A 21605-nucleotide genomic window follows, 5' to 3' on the forward strand; every position below is an offset into this window, starting at 1 on the left:
ACAAAAATATATATAAATAGTTTTATACATTATATATATAGTTGGTATCCCCATTTGTCATTCTAGGCAAAAAAATATAAAAAATGACACAAATAGTGCAAATAACTAATCTATAAGCTCACATGTTGCATCATGCGATTAGAGCTATCCCATATTTCAATTGTAAAAATAATAATAATAAAAAAGATCCATACATTTTTAGATCAAAAAATAAAGTATTCAAAAAACAAATGTCTACATTATTTGATTAATCCAAAAAGTTATTGATAGACCAATTGCAAAAATAATCAATACTAGCACTACTAGTGTTCATTTATCCATTTGTACACTGTTCAGAGTTAAATGAAGTTTGAACACAGATGATTTCACTGTGCACATGCAAATGTATATCGTCAATATAATTAACGTCCCATGTAGCCTGAGAACTCTTCTTCCTCCTCTGTTTCAGAGCTTGTGTCTGTACACCCTGCTTGTCGGTCAACATATCCATTCTGTGGGAAAGTCTCTGTAAGTCCAGCTTGCAGAGTCCCACCGCCAGACAGCGTTTCCCTTTGTGCTCCCGTGTCTCCTGAAGTCCTCTGCGGTGAGTCTGTGGGGAGTAATGGCCGCTCGTCACACGGTCTCAGAAAGTATTTGGCACTCTGTGCTTCATCATATTCATCCTCATCTTCCTCCTGCGACCCCAGGGTCAGCGAGAACAAATTGACGTGGCCAGAAGAATTCTCGCCCCCCTTTTGCTCTTCTTCCTCTCTCATCTCGTTCGATTCCTCAATGCCTTTTCCAACATGTCCCAGAATTCCTGGTTGGTCCAGATCAGGCATGGGATACAAGACCGTTGTCCTTTCACCTCTGCCCTCTTTGTTTGGGCCATGACCCCCTGGCTCCACCCCCTCAGCCGCCAACTCAGCAACACCTCTGAAACTACCACAGCCCCCAGAGATGGAGGCGGCGTGCACCCCTGGTTCAGATGTATTCTGGGAGTCTGAGTCAGAGCTTTCACCTGAGGAGAGCTCCGCTGCCCCGCCGACTCTGCCACTCGGTAGGTACAAGGCCTCGTCTTCATCTTCCTCTTCCTCATTTTCCTCCTCCAGCTCCATGTTGGGACGTAGTGGTCTGCGATTGGGTGCCATCATGTTCTGTTCAGGATCTGATTGAATGGAGACCGAGTCCGGGATGGTCCTCTCTAGGGTCAGGAGGTATTCATGAATGGGCCATGGTTCAGTCTGGTCTTGCAACAATACAGCGGGGAGGTGTTGCACTCTGCAGAGGAAACCAGTGTAGTACAGACACGAGAAGAGAAGAGCCAGGACACCTCCACCCACCAGCAGGACGGACGTTAGTGAAGATACTACTGCAGGACCTACACATGCGCACACAGTCACGCACACACACACACACACATTTGTAACGGTTCTTGTCTGTAGCATGGTAGTTGTAGTATCAGCAGCACGGTTTTGAAGTATTTAGTAAGTAGACATCATACTGACCTCTGCTTGGCTCCAGTCTACTGGTATAATCACATTTCCATTCTGAGGGTAAAGTGTGCGGATTGACTGCGATCATGGGTTTTACTTTGATGCAGTACTTCACCCCAACATACAGGTTCTCAACACGATAACTGGTGTCACTTGTATCTTGCTTTGTCGCCTGCAGAAAACAAACAGTAAACAAATTACCCCACACTAAACTGTGTTGCTAGCATTATCTTCTAACTGTGTGTGTGTGTGTGTGTGTGTGTGTGTGTGTGTGTGTGTGTGTGTGTGTGTGTGTGTGTGTGCGTGTTTTAAACCCTGACCGAGTTTACAAGTTTACTAAGTATAGAGGGTTTGTGTGGTTAAATGTTAAACATGAACAGATTTTCTTACCTTTTCCTCAGACTCTTTTCTACAGTAGATTCTGTATTTATATAAGTTCTGGATGTCAGCGACATTGTCAGAGTTGTTGTCAGGCTTAGGCATCGAAATGTTCACCTGGATACATGTCCCACATCCTGCTACTGACAGCATCGGTGGACCTATGATAGCTGCACACAAACACACACGTACACATTGTTATTATAGTGTTGTTGATCAAACTGTCTGTCTGCCTGTTGCTATCTATAAATTCCTAGGATCTGTGTGTGCGTGCGTCTGATTGTCCTTCACCTATCTTGAGAACCATTCATCCGATCAACTTTGCACTTGACAGGTGTTTTGCTGAGGACCCACTAACGGAGCGCAATGTCGATTGTGAAGCTGACCAGATGAGCAGTTCTCCAGAACCAGGTGTTCGTGTTCCAAATGGTGGCCAGGTCCCGAACAGGCACTGCAATATTGCAGTGCCTTAATAGTATTAGTAGTAACACCTTAATAGTAGTAGTAATAGTACTAGTATCCAATACAAATCAAGCTAGTAAACAAATGTTTAGTGAAAGTGATGTGTTGTGTTGACCTACTATCAGCGAAGGGAACAAAGGTGCAATGTTTGGACTCTGGAGACACAGACATGTTGAGAGACGCCTGGACAGACAGCTTGTACGTCTTCATAAACAGCTTCAGCTTCAACTTCCTACTGGTGCTGTTGGATGTTTTAAAAGGCTTCATCAGCCTATTGTTGACTCTGTACAAAGACAAACAATTATGGAAGTGAAACCTTCAATATGTATTTACACCCATTAGGAGTAAATAAGAGACAGATAGAGAAAGTGAAGCACATAGCATTTAAGATTTATTATGTTTCAAAGCAGAAGAAAAAATATTTTTTTATACCATGTATAAATGGACTGTACATTTCTTTGTATGTGTTTCTTTACTATGTTTTCTCCTTACTCTCCCTCTCCACTTTTTTTCTTAAAACTAACAAAAACACCTGCACGCACAGTCGCACACACACACACACACACACACACACACACACACACACACACACACACACACACACACACACACACACACACACACACACACACACACACACACACACACACACACACACACACACACACACACACACACACACACACACACACACACACACACACACACACCCATCAAGGGTGGTGGTTGATTTAAAAGGGCAGCGTACTGTTCAGTTCCTGTCTCCAGTCATTTTCAGACGGTATGTGGTCACAGCTGTATCACTGCCACTGCTCAGCTAACGGATGGAAACTTTAACCACTCTCACAGTGTGAGACATGGACAGGTGAAAGTCTGAGCTGCGGGGGGGAGAAATGTTCCATTCAAAGGGGCGGCGGTGGCTCAGGGGTAGAGTGGCTGGATGGTAACCGCAAGGTTGCCTGTTCGAACCCGGGCTCCCCCAGAGTTAGTGTCGAAGTGTCCTTGAGCAAGACACTGAACCCCAAATTGCTCCTGATGTGCTGGTTAGTGCCTTGCATGGTTTCCGCCACCATCGGTGTATGAATGTGTGTGTGAATGGGTGAATTGATGCATAATCTATGTAAAGCGAATTGGATAAAAGGCGCTATGCACCATTTACCATTCCATTAGAAACATTAAGCGAGGAACACCTGATTGAGGGCCTCGGGCCAGCCCAGGTAGGGCTGGGCCTGTTGAGAACTCTTGTTTTCGCCGGCTGCCGGGCACTAATAACGTTGGGGCGGGCCCGTCTAGAGCTTGAATGGACGGACAGATATCAGTCAAAAGGAAGACATGGAAGAGGAAGGACGGGTGGGGGAAGGTCAACATCTGGAATGTCAGAATAGGTCAGCTCCATATATGGAGATCTAAGGGTTTGAGGTCAGAGAGTTGCTGGCCGGCTCCATATATGCAGATCTAGGTGATGATGCAGCCTTCTCCATGTATGGCTATACAGGGTGTGATGAGGTCAGTGTTGTGATCTTCATATATGGAGACAGCCATATATGGAGGATGTCACGAGGTGTGACGGACTGACGGCCATATATGGTGGCGTGACGTGTCACGAGGCGTGATGGACTGACAACCATATATGGAGGCCTGACGGACAGACGGGCTGACTGACTGACAGGTTTTGCAGGTTTTTTTCATAGTAATCTGCGACCTACAGTCGCAATCAACTAAGAAATCCTGCCACTCAGAATATATTTTCTATTTTTTTAACGCATTTATTTATTTTTAGGACATTCATTTGCATAATTTGAAGCAATACATTTTATTTTGGGGATGGGCCATACATAATGTTCCAATACCATTACCCAGCACTGCGTGATTGCGTGTCTAATAAACCTGTACAGTCCAGCTATCTCACTCACTGATAATCCATAATAATATAATGTGCTCTCTCTTACAGGTCCAATGTCCAACCAACACTGTGGAACAGCACACTCTGAAACATCAACTACAAACAGTGTCGAGGCACTGGCACCAGGTGTGCTAAAAGCCATCAAGACCTGAGGTCTACAAATGCCTTCTAAATCAGTAGTTGTCACACTTTCAAGATTTTTCAAAAATGTTCAATAATAGCAGATGTATGTACAAGCTCACCTTGCATCACTTTGTGCCATGCTGCAAGCTTGTACATCTGCTATTTCTGAACAAGTGCTAGTGACAGACAGACAGACAGACAGACAGACAGACAGACAGACAGACAGACAGACAGACAGACAGACAGACAGACAGACAGACAGACCTGCGGTGGACACTGTACTGCGTCCCTGGTGGCGTTCCCGGCCCTGGGTCCCATGTGAGAACATGGTGGAAGTTTGTGGATTTGACTTTTAGGTTGACTGGAGCAGGCAGGGAGCTCAGTGCTGGGACAGACACAACAACACAGAACACACACTCATGTTAGGGCTCACAAGCTTGCCGGAAGGTCTATTATTATTATTTTAGCTGGCCACTGTTGTGTGACAAAGTTTAACATAACACTTATCGATAGATAATCGATAGTTGCAGCACACTGTTTAAACCAGGGCTGGGCAGCATGACTTTGAATAGCTCTGGTCCATATAGCTCTAATGCCTTTGGAATTAGACCTATGGACCAGAGCTAGTGTGTGTGTGTGTGTGTGTGTGTGTGTGTGTGTGTGTGTGTGTGTGTGTGTGTGTGTGTGTGTGTGTGTTCAGTGTTACCAGCTATCTTACCACTATAACATTGTATCATCATCATCATCATCATCAGATAGCAGGTGATATGGACGTTTTTAATTTCCATCTCTCCTCATTCAACAGCACAGAGTGGGTCTCTCCTCCGTTTGCAGACTGCATATCCTTTGCTGTCAGTGTCTGATAAGGAAACAGACTAACAGAGTCAGGGTGTATTCATTCAATATAGTCTCGCGTAGCCAGACAACTATTCCACAATCTCGATGAAGCGTTTGGAAATCGCGGAGTCTGGTAACGTGAGACTAATTCAATACTAATAGCCTATTAAGCAGTGACAATGAAAGTGGCAAATATAATAATCCATGACAGTATGACACAAAATTGATAAGACATTTCTCAAAGATATTACTATTTGCTACTGTACCGTGCCAGACAGCCTCGCTGTTGTGTTTTTCCCCCAAAAAAACATGAAGTGAAAGTCGTGTGACAGACAGAATGTTCCAAATACAGGCGAATTGGAGATACGATACCAGTTCTACTTACTGTACTATAGCAGCCTGCGTGTCAAATATGCTATACTGAAAATAAGAAGACGTCCGGCTGCGGACTTCAAAATAAAATATTACTTATGCATAGCTAGCTCGCTCTCTCTCTCTCTCTCTCTCGCTTTGTTGACTGAGAAGCCGCCCGTTTCCCGTTTCCCTACGTCACCCGGGGGTTTCTTAAGAATCACGTGCTGATCGGGGAGCGGTGTTTTATGTTTATCCACGCTGTTCAGAGAGTCAGAGTTATATAATAACTTATAATGAGAGTTTATTTATGGGACTCAGAGCCGGAGAGGAGAGGATCGAGGACACTTCATATGATATTGTTATTGATAAATATTAGTTTGTTCAGTATATCTACAGTTTGACAAACGTTTATTGTTCTGGACTCTGGACACCTTTTTTTGAAAGGTCTATAAAGTCTACACACTACAGAAATGATGTAATGTTGTTGTTGACTTGAGGAAGCTTGAAGTACAAGAATGTCACTGCTTTTAAAAGCCTGCTACCTGTATTGTTCTGTATGCGAAATAATGCCTTGAACTTGAACCCAACCGCGTCACATAAATCAATAGGTTACCAATTCCCGTGTAACGACGCTTGATACGTTTTTCCCCATCACTTTGTAGTACTCCCCTTCGCCACAAGAGGTCAGTGAAATATGCAAGATGTGGGAGATATCCTATAAGAGTCTGTGTTTCTATTCAACCAAGTCATAAAGTAATGTGGAATTGTGGATTACGCAATCTCTGACTCAAGGAACCACAGATCTAGTCACTGTGAAACTACGGTGCATTTCTATTTTTAATCTACACAGTATTGTAATATTACTAAACCACTTAATCCCTATAGGCCTACTTAGTTGACCGGAGTTCCCCGACTCTATACTAGGGCACCTCATGTTTTCAAATTTCACCCTACCTCTGCTCAAAATGTCAGAAGTCAGATATACAGTGTAATTGACATGCATCGTCGCTGAATGTTCAACTCAGAATAGGGGCGACACTGGGACCACAAGTGGTTTAATGTCCCTTCTTGTTAATAGTTGAATGTGAATGTTTTGTTGTGAACAGATCTGTTTTTAAAACAGTAGCCAGGAGATGACAGGACCATGAACAAAGATAACATTCGGCAGGATAATATTGTCTTATTTATTATCTTGGGCCCTTATTTCCATGTCAAATTTGGCCCCCAGTGTAAAGCCAGATAATAGAGTTGGCCTGTTTGAAAGGAGACGTCAACACTGTAGTTTAATATCATTTCTGGCTCTTAATTTAATGTGCAACTTCTGCCACATTGTATGATGTAACTGTTACGGCCCTTGCACAGCAAAATCCCAGTGTTAGCCTACTTTAACTCTGAGACCCATAGGGTCCATTTGTAGTCTACTATCTCAGAGTTGCAAATCAATGAAATAAAGTTAAAATTAAAACCGGATGCCATCTACGGCCTCCAGGGTCAAGTTAGTATACAAATGTGTTGGTTCATATTATTAAGTTTAGTTCAGTGAGGTCATGCTGTTTTTATGTTATGTTATGTTATGTTATGTTATGTTATGTAGTTAGATAATTATCTGAAGTATTACTGTCTTCCTGGCCTGGGCCGGCAGAGTGGTCCAGGCACCTAGGCTGGTAATCCCGATGACCGTTGCTGCGTGTCTTCCCCCCCCATCTCTCTCCCCCTTTCTTGTCAAGCTACTGTTAATCTATCAATAGAGGCAAAAAGCCCCCAAAAAGATCTTAAAAAAAACAAAAACAATGTCCAGATGCACTATACATGGGCATAATGTAATTACAATGCCTAAATTGTAAAGTATTAGTTCCATTGTTGTGTTGCAGTGTGATACTATATGTTTATGATGTATGCTCTGCCCAATATAAATGACATCAAGACTGAAGACTGCATTTCAAACATTAAAACAAAAAATATTTTAATTTTAATTAGGCACTGTTACACAATATACAGCAGCAATAAGTTTGTGGACAACACATAGTCCACACGTCAGCCTCATGATAAAGAAACAAGCTTCCCATTTTTATAAAAAAATCTTCAATGACAAAAACCAAATTATATACAAATTAATTCTATCAATAACAAGTCCAAATCCACAGTCCTTTCATTAAACGTCATAAGATTCAGTGATGACTCATCAAACATGTCGTACATAGAATGTAAATAACTATTGTAATTTGTACACACACATCTTAAGGCGTACAGCCCCGGGTTATGGACATTAATAACAAACGGGTACCCTTTTTATTTTACTTTTGAATCATTACATTCCCTGAAACAAGTAGGTAAGGTGCTATAGTCTAGTTAAAAAAAAACATCAAAAGAAATAAAACAAATGAAAGCTTAGGTGTGTGTGTGTGTGTGTGTGCGTGTGTGCGTGCGTGTGTGCGTGCGTGCGTGCGTGCGTGTGCATGCATGTGTGCGCGTGCGTGTGTATATGTGATGTCAGGAGCCAAATAGCCAATGACCTCATTTCGCTGGTTTGATGGCGGAATGTTCCAGAGGTTTTAAGAGCGTGAGCTGTAAGCTGACTGGAGGCTTGTAACAAATGTGCGGAGTCTGTCTGAACATCCTGTCTGAAAACCATTATACACAGTCCAGCACGCTGCTCACCAGCACACCAGATGGCAGGAACTAATGGGACACTTCTGGCTCCACTAAGTTACCATACAGCCATTATAGCCGAACAGTCACTATAAGGACTCATCTGGTATTCATATAAAACAGTGGTTCCTAAACCATTTTTCTTTTACTATAAATAGGTCATCGGTTGTTAATCATAATATATTTTTGTAAGATTGGGTCCAGGGGAGACTATTGTGTCTCAAGCTAGAAAAAAAAGTTTGCGAACCACCGCTATAGAAGACATGCTGAACCTTTCATCAATTTTAATCTAGCACTTTTTATTGTTTTAGATTTTCTTAATAAAGTTGGTTCCTTCCTTTTCTTTTATGTAAAGTGACTTGGGGTACTTAGAAAGTGCTATATAAATAATAATTATTATTATTATCATCATCATTGTTAATATTATGTTAGAAACCCTCAAATAAGACATAGTTTACTGTTTAATAAATAATACAGGTCGTGTATGATATCGTCACTGTCGATTGGACACAAGTTTAGTACCAAGCTCTTATTCAAAGTTTCATTGGTTCAATATTTATAAAACCCACAGAAACACTGGGCAAGTTCACAACTTGATGCATGCTAGATGCATGTGTCGGATATTCTTTTTATTTGTCGGGCAACGAAATGGGTTTAAATGACCCACCGCCACCCGTTTCCTCGCAAATCGAGCCCTGGGTATAACCATGAGCACAGCATGGCAGAACAACTGCGGCTTTCTCTAAACTGGAAATATAATAAGGTAGGAGGGGATGAAGCATGTTTGCACATACAGTACACTACTGTACAAAGACACACCCAAGCGTGCAAACCCTAACTCTAACCCTGCCCCTGCACTGCACTACGCGTGTGCACGCACGCACGCACGCACGCACGCACGCACGCACACACGCACACACGCACACACACACACACCACATTGCAGAAGTGTTGGCTGAAGACTGCGTTTGTGAGAGAAGTCTTAACAATCTCTCTTTCTCTTTCTTTCTCTCAGGAAATGAGCTGGAACCAGAAAGAAAGGGGGGGGGGGGGGGGGGGGGCAGTCTTGGGGGGGGGAGTATTGGACAGAGAAGAACAGAAAAAGACACAAACACAGAGAAGTAGATGTAAAGACAGAGATACCAAGGAAGAGAGACTGTAGACAGAAAGAGGCAGAGTGAGGGTTCAGTGTGCTGCAGGGTCATGACCTCTCATGGTTTTAATGACTCTTCACACCCTGTTTTCTGTTCTCCAGTTCTCCTCTGCGGAGGGCAATTTAACCACTTAGTTAGTTGGGTCTGTATACTTGGACCGCTGTTTTCCGTCTGCACCAAATCTCGTCACAAAAAATAGCCGATCTACAAGCTCACAACGTGGGGCTCACACTGGGGTTCACTCTGGTCCCGAGGAAGTCAAGGCGCATACACCCTATCATGGTCACTGACCTCGACTATGCAGACGACATCGCCCTAATCTCAGATACATGCAGCAGAGAAAGGAAGGGAACTACTACTGGTAATAGAAATGGAGTGCAGGAAGATCGGCCTCAAGCTCAATGCCAAGAAAACAATGGTAATGACAGTCAACACAGAGGACAAAACCATTGCCACTGCTGACAGTCGATGCTCGAGACAGTCGATGACTTCAAATATCTCAGGGCCTGGACTGCTTCAACAGAACAGGACCTGAAGATCCAGAGAGCACTTGCCTGGAATGCCTTGCATGGGATGAGGAGAGTGTGGAAATCAGACATGGGAGAATACCTTAAGAGGCAGCTGTTCATAGTCAGTACTGCTGTATGGGGCTAAGACATGCCCAACAGGAAAGAGCCCTGAATGGAGTCTATTCAAGAATTCTTCGAATGGCACTAGGTGTCACATGGACGGACCACATCAGAAATGTGGACCTAGGGGTCACAGACAAAGTCAGAGAGAGAAGGTTGAGGCTGGCAGGGCACTGTGTCAGGCAACCAGAACTAGAGGCAAGTAAATTGACTCTGTTGTTGGATATGAAAGTGTGGGGGGCAGCGGTCCAGGAGTCCCGAGTTGGTGTTGGCTAGACCACACTCGCAGTAACAACAATAACAGTACCACCTGAACCGCAGTAGTACTACCAAACTTCATACAAAACCACACAAGAAATGTGCACACCAATTAAATTCACCCATTCACAGCAGAGGAAACCATGCAAGGCACCAACCTGCATGCACATCGGAGCAGTTAGGGTTTTTCTCCCTGGAAATAAAAACGTATGGGTTTCCGAGGCTAGGGCCCTTTCTGAAACCAGTCCCTTGATTTGAAGTGCTCTCAGGAGGTTCCCTCGTCAGAAAGTGCCCCTCCAGCTGAATCAAGTTCCCTTGATTAGGGTGCTGGGTATAAAAAACTGTTTGGAAATACACTCGCCCTCCTTGTGCAGAAACAGGAAACAGACACCATTCGTTGCCATCACGCAATTGTGTTACCTGTTATTTTGTTTGTACAGTTATGTTTGTGACGTGGATTTCATTAATATGGAAAAAGGAAATACAGCGTGACTGTCAAAAATGACATGTCATATACATCCATGGTGTTTATAAATCATTGTGTTAAAAGTTGTTTTGTTTGTGTGGTTTCATTTATAGTTTTTTCACGGTGGGGTAAATAAAGAGCCATTGTGAACATCAGTTGGAGCATTGTCTATTCTGCATCAGATGAAGATTGTTTAGGAGGAGTTTATTTATCATTTATTTGTGGTGGTTCTTACATTTGTAGGTCGCGGTTTCCATGCGGACAGAGAGCAGGGCTGCACAAGGCAATCGAGTCTAGATCGGCACAGACTCGCTCTTGAGGGCTTTATAAGCCACTTCCACTCAAGGCTGCTTGGTTTCGGACGACACTTAATATGGCGCAGCCTCGCGTGAACGCGCATATCGAGGGAAAGTGTGTAGAGCGAGTGGCGAGGAGCTGGTTTCAGAAAGGGGGATAGGGGTTCAGTGGCTCAAGGGCACTTCGACACTAACACAGGGGAGCCGAGGATTGAACCGGGAACATACCGATTCCCAAGTGGCCGCTCCACCTCATGAGCCACTGCTGTCCCAGTATCCTCAATATCACAAAATCAATCATGAATCAAGGGGATTTTAAATATTTGTCATTACTCATACAGGCACAAGAAGCGAAAGGAAAGTGTATGAATCACTTTTAGTGCTTCACTCAGCTGATGGCTGCTTATAGGCTCAGATGAGTGCAAGGGGGTTACGTTCTGGGGCAATTCAGCACACGTGGCAAGCCGAGGGTCTAACCCAGTGTTTCTCTTAAATGGGGGCCCTTGGGGGGTTCCCCAGCAAAAGTAGTTAATACAGAATCACAATAATTTAACCACTTTATCCATTTATATGTTGGCTGTTCAAAAATAGCAGATATACAAGCTCACATAGTGTCACTTTGTGCCACGACATGAGGTTGTACGTCTGCTATTTTTGACATTTCTTTTAAAAGAAAAGAAAATAAATCTCTAATCCAACCTCTGTTCAGTCAACAGAACCTCTGCTCCAACACAACCTCTAATCCAACCTCTGTTCAGTCAACAGAACCTCTGCTCCAACACAACCTCTAATCCAACCTCTGTTCAGTCAACAGAACCTCTGCTCCAACACAACCTCTAATCCAACCTCTGTTCAGTCAACAGAACCTCTGCTCCAACACAACCTCTAATCCAACCTCTGTTCAGTCAACAGAACCTCTGCTCCAACACAATCTCTAATCCAACCTCTGTTCAGTCAACAGAACCTCTGCTCCAACACAACCTCTAATCCAACCTCTGTTCAGTCAACAGAACCTCTGCTCCAACACAACCTCTAAACCAGTGGTTCTTAATGTGAGGTTCGGGGACGCCCAGCGGGCCCCTTGAAGGGGTTATTTATGATTGTCTGACAGGAACCAAAATGGATCATTCCTTACAGGTCTGTAACTCTGCGAGTGTGCAAATGGAACAAATGGTTCCACTCTCACGGTTATGGGGGTCCTAGCTTGGAATTCAAATGCCCGAGAAGAACCAATACCAGCAGAGCCTGTCCTCTGTGGCTCTGACCCAGCAGAAGCTCTAGTCCAGTGGTTCTGATCTAGGAGGGTTGAGATTTACAGGCGGCTCAGAGAGGGACCCTCACGCCGGGCCCCCCGTTGATCTACTGTAAACCTGCATGCTGCCTCAAAACAACATGTTTTATTAGTACATCTGCACTCAATAAGACGGAGAACACAGCGCACTTGCACACACACGCACACACACACACACACACACACACACACACACACTCACACACACTGAGAAAGAGATAGGGAGAGAGAGAGAGAGAGAGAGAGAGAATGCAGGCAGCAGCTGTACTCCAGAAACATCTCAAACCCATTGATCCGTCTGCCTGTCTCTTATCCAAACACATGCCTGTCTGTCTGTCTGTCTGTCTGTCCGTCAGACCGCCTCCTGAGTGTTCCGTTAACTCAGAGATGTGTACAAATAGAACCAAATGGACCCATCAGGGGACCATTTGGTTCCATTTGTACACTCTCTAAGTTGCAAATATACACCAAGGATTTGACTGTGTACTTTCTGTTTGCCAAAGACCAGTGTGTTAGACTGGCAGAGACGTTAGGGTTAGGGTTAGGGTTAGGGTTAGGCCAAAGACCAGTGTGTTAGACTGGCAGAGACGTTCACTTCACAACGACGCACTTGAAAACATTCTGTGTAAAGCAGTTATAGACAGTTTCGTCCCAAAACTCTCACGTTGCTATGGGGACGAGCCAAATATTATCTGGTAGTTAGAACTTAGCACAGGCTAACCGCAGGCGCAGTACGTCGCAGCCAGCCATCATCAACCAGTTTAGTATAAGTTATCAGTGTGAACAAGGATCGTGCAGGAGATATGTGTAATAATACCTGTGGCATTTTGGCAATAGGTCAGTCCCTCAAACCAACTCTTAAAGTGAAGGCCTTTACACACCTTGACGAATAATCCATACAAAAATGTGAAATTCTCGCCAGCGAATATTTCAAATCAAAACTATTCATGCAGTTGATGCATCATTCATATACAGACTGATGCCTTTATCTGCAGTGCGAAGCTCAGTTCTATATAAAAATTACATCACTTTATGGTAACATACCATAATATTCTGTGTGTACTCGTGACACAAAGAACAACCGTAGAAAATGTATTTTCGGCCACAGTAAAGACTGATCTATACTGGATTTCGCTACTTTTTTCCCTCCATCAAATCTCTTCACTGAATATTTGCCCTATAATAGGGACGTGGTTAAGCGTGTAACGTAATGTAGCTTGTAATGTTTCCTTTCCCTCTCTCTCTCTGTGTGTGTGTGTGTGTGTGTGTGTGCATGCGTGTGTGCGTGCGTGCATGCGTGCGGCGTGCGTGCGTGTGTGCGTGCGTGCGTGCGTGGGTGCGTGCGAAGCAGCTGTGATGCAGCTGTTAACCCTGCACACTGATCTCACCCCCTACAACAAACAAAACAAATAATGTAATTTACCCTTTCCCTTTAAGCTACAATACGTACAGTTTCTGTCCACTGTCTCCCTCTCCTGACAGAGAGGTGTAATTGCAATGATGTCTGAACTACAATAAAGATGGCGCTGCAATGGCCGCATGTACTATCCAATCTGCTGCACCATCTCTATAGCATTACAGACATTTAATGTACTGCTGTAGTTAAAATGTATTCATTAACATGTACCATACAGATTGAGATCGGTTAGTAACATTTTAGGCATTGTAATAAGTCCTAGATTGTAGCTTTAGTCACTTTTCTAAGCAGTAGCTAGCTGCAGCGCGGCTATCTCTCACTTAATTCCAAACTTAATACCAACGTCTTAAACCACTTAACCACATACATAGTTGACCGGGGTCCCTCAGGGCTCTATACTCAATTCTGCAGTATTTCACTCTACAACAAATGTCTTCCAAAAATAGCCAATCTAATGGTAATGTTCGTACCAGAATAGGGATATGCTAAGTTAGCGTGGTTAAAATCTTAACAACTGCTCTAAAATGATTCAGTGTAAAAACTGTTCTCTGTACATCCATCCCATGTCTTCCATCAAGCCTAATTTCTACTCCGTGAAACAAGGGCATTGCTTGAAAACAGAAGTTTAATTATTATTTTTTGCCAAAATAGGGATGCGGTTAACATACATTTCTAATTCAATTGTTTTTAATTAAATTGTAAAATTGGGATATGTAATATATTTGACAGTCTACATTTCCCAAAAGGAAATGCATGTAATTACATAATTCAGTCTAACCAGCAGCAGGGATAAAACGTATCCCCACCGACCATAAATAATGGACTATGATTTGAGCTCCATCCAGCTGACCCCACCCTGCACTGACTGGTTACACTCCAGATCTCCTCTGTCTGTCTCTGGAGGTAATCTGCTGCAGTTTATCTTCTGACAGCACCTGCAGGTGCGTTGGAGAACACGCTGACTGCAAGTGCGGAACATCCCGTCCCACACTATACGAGCAGTCGTGAGTTTGATGTCAAGATATCACTACTAACAGGTAATAAATTATTGGATGGGATTTGTTCTCTCTCTCTCTCTCTGATATTTGGGGATATACTGTAGCTAGCTATCTGTTCATTCAGACACATGCGTGAAGGTTTTGGTGTTGGTACTGCTGGCTTTGAGCGACCGCCACCATGACACCATGTGACTTGACAAGACACTGGACTTTTCAATGTAGGGATGAGTATCATATGGTCACTGAAAGCTTGTAGGCCTATATCCTAAAAGGAAAATTAAAATGGATCCAATGAAACATTTAGTCACAGCTCTTATTAGTACTTGTTGTTAATTATTTATAAACCACAGACAGACCATTTTCAACTCCATATTTTGGCCATGTTGTTATAGGCCAGGGGTTCTCAACCCGTGGGTCGCGACCCCTCGGGGGGGTCGCCAAATTATTTTAGGGGGTCCCCAAATTATTTTCAAAAAATAATTTCACGATTTTTCAAAAATAGCAGACCTACAAGCTCGTAGCGCGCCACTCGGTGGCGCGCTATGAGCTTGTAGATCTGCTATTTTTCAATAGCTAAATTATAACAATGCTTAAAACACCAAAAGGGGTTCCCGCCCAAAATGGTTTAAGGTTATTGTAGCAGTCAATTTATATTGGGGGTCGGGAGGGGGCGGGGCGGGGGTCCCGAGACATTGCCAAAGCATTTCCGGGGGTCCCCGGCCAAAAACGTTGAGAACCCCTGTTATAGGCAAACATTTTCAGAATCGAGTATAAAATAGAATATTAATGTGATGTGATTTATGTCAGATTTCTGCCTGACAGCGACGATATCTTCTTCTTTTGCCACAAAAGCGCATTGAGTTTCCCTGCGTATGGAATGTGCAGTGTGTATAAGATTTAACGACGTGGCTTCGCGCTACAGTATATGCAATGAGCGGTGCATGCATGCACAATTACAGTGCATTCCAGTAGTGTTTGGGATATCCAAGTTGTCTGTGAAGAGATACTGTCATTACGTAATGCCAGTGGTTGTGGACAGTAACTTAGTACATGTACTTGAGTACTCACTACTTATGCCTTACAAAAATAAATTATACATCGTAATTGTACTTTAAACTACTTTTGAAGTATTTACTTACATACTACCATGGCATATCCTGTTCTCCATAGGTTTTATTGGCAGCCAGGTTATTGGAAAGCTGGACATCTTATAGCTTGTTAACATCACTGCTTTCTTTGTGAGTTTGGTTGCTACGGAAACAACGAGAACAGCCTGTTCATACCAAAACATAGCCTTACTACCTGCTGTTGGGGTACAAACCATGTACTGTATGAACAAAACATTTACTTTTCAGGAAATGGGAAAGTGTTCCAACACTTTCATTGGTTCAATGTTTCTAAAACCCACAGACAGACTTAAACACTTTTGTCTGAAATAGCGAATAGTAACATCGCAATTGTGAGCTAGTCTATCAGCTATTTTCTCTACTTTTGTGCGCCTCTGTTGTATGGTGAAGTAGGGCTTTAATTTATGAAAAACATAAAAACGTTTAAATGTGTGTGTGTGTGTGTGTGTGTGTGTGTGTGTCTACACCAAATCTCTTGGTTCAAGAAAAAGCTTAATTTAACACAAGATCAGCCATGGTTGTCAAACCGAAGCTTTCTAGTTGACACGTCAGTGTTCATTAAACTGACAACCGGGATCTTAAAAATGTGAATCTTTGTAGACCTTCCAAATAATTCCTATGGTTTAAGGTACAACACTGTGGCAGCAGCCATGCTGAGAGCAGGTCAGAAAGAGGTAACCTCAAGAACCCGTAGGCTACTGCATTGCTGTGTTCACACAAGTGCCGACAAAAGCAACAAAATTACAAACTTGGCCAGCTTCATTGCTGCCGAGTCGCAGTTGAAGTGCTGCTCAAGCCACACTGCGCAAATGAAAGGGGTTAAATAACACAGAGAGCTATAGTTAGTTTTTCTTCCATTTATGGAACAGAGTACGCTTTTGACTAGAGAGAAGAGGGGGTGGAAAACATATTATTGAATGATGGTTCACTGCATCAGTGGAGCCCTGAAAAACGTTGAGACCAGCTCAACTTTGATTTGTGGCTCGCCATGGCCGCCATGCAGTGGCTTGGGTGTCACCCTGTAGCTTCATGCCGCTGGCTTGCATTGAAAATGCCTTGTAGGCTGTCGCTGTGTGAACACGCATACGTTTCTTAGTAGACAGTGTGTCTGTCTGAGAAAACATCAAATTCTGTTTGAAACGTTGCGTTCAAAGCCACACAACATGTGGCACTTCGTGTACCCTTTGACGCAATGTGCACTGACATCCAGAAGTCACAGAGAACGGCTTCTAGTGGAATTCTATGCCGAAAACATCACGTGAATTATTTTCCATTTAGCTCCTTGCTCCCCAAGAGCAGCTTGTAGAAAAAGGAAGTGGAAATATTGATCCATTCCTTGTTTACATTTGAAAAATGAAGTGGATGCTCTCATCCAGAGAGACTTGCTGCAACCACTACAATCACAAACATTCCTTCGTAGTGACAACAAGCATCACTTTTAGTTCATGGTGAGAAAGACCACTGCTAATCTAAGATCCAAATCCAACCAATTTCGTCCCTCCCGTCCCGTGTCTTCTCAAGGTTTCAGCATTCCCAAGGAGACAAAGATCCAAAGGTGAGCGGACGTCTCTCTTTTTGAAGATGTCGTCTCTATTTTGAGACCATCATAATGAAGTATAAATCCAGATTAATACTTTGTTACATGATGGTCGCAAAATGGCCTGCAATTTTCGGAGCATAAACTAGGCTTTAGTAGACAAAGGTGAGTAGCGAGTTGAGCTGAGGGTCCCTGGGACTCGCGTGTTCATCCTGGGGGGTGGAGGGGGAGGGCACGGGGAGGGGGAGGGGCAGGTTGGGGAACTCCTGTGAGAGGTTTGAAACGGGCGGCCCCACCACGCTGTATGACTTCAGGGTGGAGAGGCCGTTCAACACGGCCACATCCAGGAATGTCACGTGAAGGACGAAGGACGAGGATGACGATGATGATGAAGATGACGGGGGATCGGGGGAGAGGACGGGGTCAGTGTCCAGGGAGTTCCCTCCCTCTGTGGCCGCCCCCACTGTGGGGTCCAGGTTGAGCTCCTGGTAGGGGTGTGGTGCCCCCGGCGCCATGCTGTGGACGGTCAGAGTCCTGAGTCCAAACAGAGTGAGGTACTGGCTGGCCACCGGGGTCCCTTCTCCGCAAAGAGCCAGCCGCAGGTGTCCCACGGTGCTGCTGTTCAGCAGCTCGCCGAGCACCCACGGCTCTCGCAGCCACACCGTCAGCCCGCCGGGCTCCCGGAGGCCCGCGGAGGGCAGCGCCGAACGCAGGACCGTGCGGCAGCTGCACAGCAGGTTGGCCAGAGGCTCGTTGCAGTCGCTGACGGGGGCGGAGCAGGTGCAGTTGCGCAGGCTGTTCCCGTGGACGCCAGTGACGAAGAGGAGCGTGGTGTTGGCCGCCGGCCGGGGGAGGGAGGAGGAGGAGGAGGGCGAGGAGGAGGAGGCGAAGGCGGAACTGGACAGGGGAGCGGTGTCTGTCGCCATCGTGGTTGGGGCGACAGGGGGCGGGAGGAAGGACAGCCACAGTAAGCACGGTAACAGGGCAGAGGGGATCCTGATGAAAGACATACTCCAAATGGTGACCAAACGGACTACATCTTCACCCAGCGACTGAACACGCGACCGCACCTGAAACAGAAATAATAAATGGTAAACAAATGGTGCATTTGCTCAGTAGCACAGTTATCCAATGTGTTACATTCACGGTTCACCCATTCACACACATTCACACATGCAGGAGCAGCAACATACAGGAGCAATTAGGGGCTGTGTCTCTCAAGCTTTAGCATTTTATCCTTTCGACAGATATGTATAAAATAAATATACCGGTATGTTATATTATGCGTTTTTGTCGATAAAAACATCACTCAATCAAGTGTCTTACTCACGCACACTTCAACATGCATGCAGCCAGGAGGAGCCGGAAATAAGGTTTTATTTTGGCCTATGGTCTTCCAAAAAGTATATGTCCTCCTCTTGTCCTTCTATCACAGACACACCCTGTTCTAGAAATAACATTGTACTATTGACAGTACAAATACCAAGCATCCTGATGGTATCCGCTACCTAGCTGTGTCAGATGAGATCTGAACTCAGGAATGATTTAACTGTCCTACTCTGCTTTCACATACTGTCCTCAGTGACTCACGTGTCTACTTATATTTTCTCTGAGATCAAGGACTGCTATCGGCCTGCCTTAAGCCTAACTCATAATGTGTGAGCCCTACAGAATAAGCAACAGAAAGCGGCAAAGTAGGATTGTCCTTGGCAAGGAGTGACGTTAAACTTTGCGTTTCAAGACTGCCTGAGAAGGACAGAAATGGACTACTGCATGTACTGTAAGCAGCGTATATTGATGAAGTTTTATACTAGCAGTAGCACTAGATGAATCAATGTTGAGCAACTATACATGATCGATTTCTTATACCTACAATGTATAGTCTGTTTACAAACAGTCGGCTAGGGACAAGCATCGAGTGTCTTGTCCTCTCTGTCAGTGAGCCCTCCTACCGGGCACAGCTGCTCGCTTTGATCTGTTTCGGAGCAGCAGAGAGAGCTCTCACTGGACCACAAACGGGCTTATTTAGGAGCATGTCCCTCAGGCTCAAGCCCTTGTGGTGTGAATTCAGTGTTAGGGCTGAGCACGCCTATTACAAAACACAGTGCACATGTCTTGAAGTGTGCGAATGGTTTTGTGTACCGTGGGAGATAATGGAGATTCATTTTCATTTTGACAGTAGACTACTGTTTTAATGTCTAGCATTTTGTTTTCTTGTTGTAGTTTTTCTGTACATGTCCCTTGCTTATTTTTCAGGTGTATGCATTTCTCCCCCAAATTGTTACCTTTAGTAATTTATGTATTATAAAGGAATCTTTTAGAACATCTCTCTCTCTCTCTCTCTCTCTCTCTCTCTCTCTCTCTCTCTTTCTCTCTCTGTCCTATGGTAACCTGTGTCTGATTTACATCTGTGTTTTTAAAGCGTTACAGCGACCAGCATGAGGCTGAAACCAGCACTGTTTCCAGTCCAGCCCACATCTCTCTCTCTCTCTCTCTCTCTCTCTCTCTCTCGCTCTCTCTCTCTCTCTCCCTCCCACGTCATTCAGACCAATTTTGCTTCCCAGCTTTAACAGGGCCAGAGGTCCTTCCAGGCCCCGAGCTACTGCCGATGGCATACGGCTGTCCATAAAAGTGCCTGCGCTTTGGCTGGAGAGTGGGCTAAAAAAAAAGAGAGAAAAAAGGAAAAGGCAGCTAGCGGCCGACCACATTAAAATCACTCAGGAAAAATAAAACAGTGGCGTCTTTCTTCTATCGTTTAGCAGCAGAGGAGAAATGGGATGAATAAACCGCCTTGACTTCCAGAGTCAACAACTTACTTCTCTCTCTCTCTCTCTCTCTCTCTCTCCTCTCTCTCTCTCTCTCTCTCTCTCTCTCTCTCTCTCTCTCTCTCTCTCTCTCTCTCTCTCTCTCTCTCTCTCTCTCTCTCTCTCTACCCAGTGTTTTGACTGGCAGGGTGGCAGGACAAAATGTACTGGGTTGTCTGAGAGCACGTCTGGAAACAAATCCACAGGGTGCTTTCTGGTGCCCATGACGGGGTTTATGAACGCCCGCGGTGCCAGGCCAGCCCTCCTCTTGTGCTCAGCACTGCCGTGATGGCGCGCAGTCAATTCTGGATCGCTTATTAATGTTCAACCCACAGGTTATCAGTGGTGGAAAAAAGTTCTCAATTGTTTTACTTAAGTAAAAGTATCAATACTGCAATGTAGAACTACTCCCTTACAAGTAAAAGCCCGGAATTCAAAATGCACTTGAGTAAAAGTACGAAAGTATCACGGATTCACGGCACGCCTAAATATATATATTTTTTTGTGGTGGACTGTTAGTGGACTAAAATCTTACTGTATATTTAGTCAACTAAAACATTTCAGGTGACTAAAATATGAATAGAACTAAATGGAATTGTATTCAAAGGACTATAACAAAAACTAAATCAAACATTTCTGTCAATATTAACACTGTCCAGAATCTTCCAGGACCAGAAACTTTCTAGAAACCGTGAAGTTGTGTGATATTTCCATTATAACCACAACCAACCCTGAAGGAGGAGGTATAGCATTAAATACGATCAGCTATATCTGATATTTTAGGAGGTAAAAAAATAAATAACAAGTTCTGAGTTCTCCCAGAACTCAGGGTTAGCAGTACAGTAGCACTACATCTAGACTCTACTAGAGTCTCAGAACCTCCTCTGAAACCGAGTCGCAACGTAATGAAAACTAATCCAAAACCTGTGAAATACGCTTCATGGCACGGCACGGTTCACTAAGTTCTGGTAGTCCAAACGAGCATAGAGAGTGTACAAACTAAAGACACCTGCAGGTCTAATCCCATCTGGCTCTCTACTTCAGGGTTGAGAAGCTATGTTCACACTCAGTTCTCAGTTCTGTTTTATCAAGTCTGCACAGCAAAAAATAGAAAAATAAACGCATGAAAACTGATTTTGCTGAATCAGATATGTAGTATGACAGTATACGTTAAGCGTTACTCACGCCGTCCTACAGTATAGGTTAATTATGTCGTTGCCACAGCAAAGAAAGGAAGAAAGGCCGGCGATCCAATCTGATCACTTGCAAATAATAAGTGTGGACAGTCAGTCCTCCTGAAGATCATGCAGTTCTTGCCTGCAGTCTGAACAAAGTGATCTTTTGTCCAAGAAGGTTGGCCTCCGCTGTAATAGTGTCTCCTTCTCATTCTGTAATAGTGTCTCATTCTCATTTTGTAATAGTGTCTCCTTCTCATTCTGTAATAGTG

The 21605-nt window shown here is 44.1% G+C and overlaps 2 protein-coding genes across 3 annotated transcripts in view; both read right to left on the reverse strand.

Annotated features, from left to right (window-relative positions):
- Positions 1-46: 46 nt before the first annotated feature.
- Positions 47-5559, reverse strand: LOC306935765 (uncharacterized protein). Of its 2 annotated transcripts, XM_079518959.1 has the most exons (7): positions 5445-5559; positions 5060-5200; positions 4606-4726; positions 2435-2598; positions 1866-2023; positions 1488-1647; positions 47-1360 (listed from the first exon to the last, which is right to left on the reverse strand). In XM_079518959.1, exons 2-7 carry the CDS (start codon positions 5127-5129, stop codon positions 402-404), a joined length of 1632 nt encoding a protein of 543 aa, XP_079375085.1. In that variant the 5' UTR covers positions 5130-5200; positions 5445-5559; the 3' UTR covers positions 47-401. The 2 variants fall into 2 exon arrangements, with proteins under 2 accessions (XP_079375085.1, XP_079375086.1); XM_079518960.1 differs by lacking the exon at positions 4606-4726.
- Positions 5560-17481: 11922 nt separating this feature from the next.
- The window catches only part of LOC306935775 (exosomal polycystin-1-interacting protein-like), a 7947-nt gene continuing 3823 nt past the window's right edge, over positions 17482-21605 (reverse strand). The window contains exon 3 of the mRNA XM_079518974.1: positions 17482-18424. Within this exon, the coding sequence (XP_079375100.1) occupies positions 17507-18364 (858 nt within the window). The 5' untranslated portion in view covers positions 18365-18424 and the 3' untranslated portion in view covers positions 17482-17506. The remainder of the gene's footprint in view (positions 18425-21605) is intronic.

This window comes from Electrona antarctica (genome assembly GCF_951216825.1).
Source record: "Electrona antarctica genome assembly, chromosome: 13".
NCBI lineage: Eukaryota > Metazoa > Chordata > Actinopteri > Myctophiformes > Myctophidae > Electrona > Electrona antarctica.

Excerpts from the sequence above, each read along its gene's own strand:
- LOC306935765 (XM_079518959.1), bottom strand. The coding sequence starts at position 5,129 with ATGGAAATTAAAAACGTCCATATCACCTGCTATCTGATGATGATGATG. Across the intron at positions 4,727-5,059 it reads GATGATACAATGTTATAGTG|CACTGAGCTCCCTGCCTGCT; the intron begins GTAAGATAGCTG and ends TGTCTGTCCCAG. Across the intron at positions 2,599-4,605 it reads CAGTACAGTGTCCACCGCAG|AGTCAACAATAGGCTGATGA; the intron begins GTCTGTCTGTCT and ends GTCTTTGTACAG.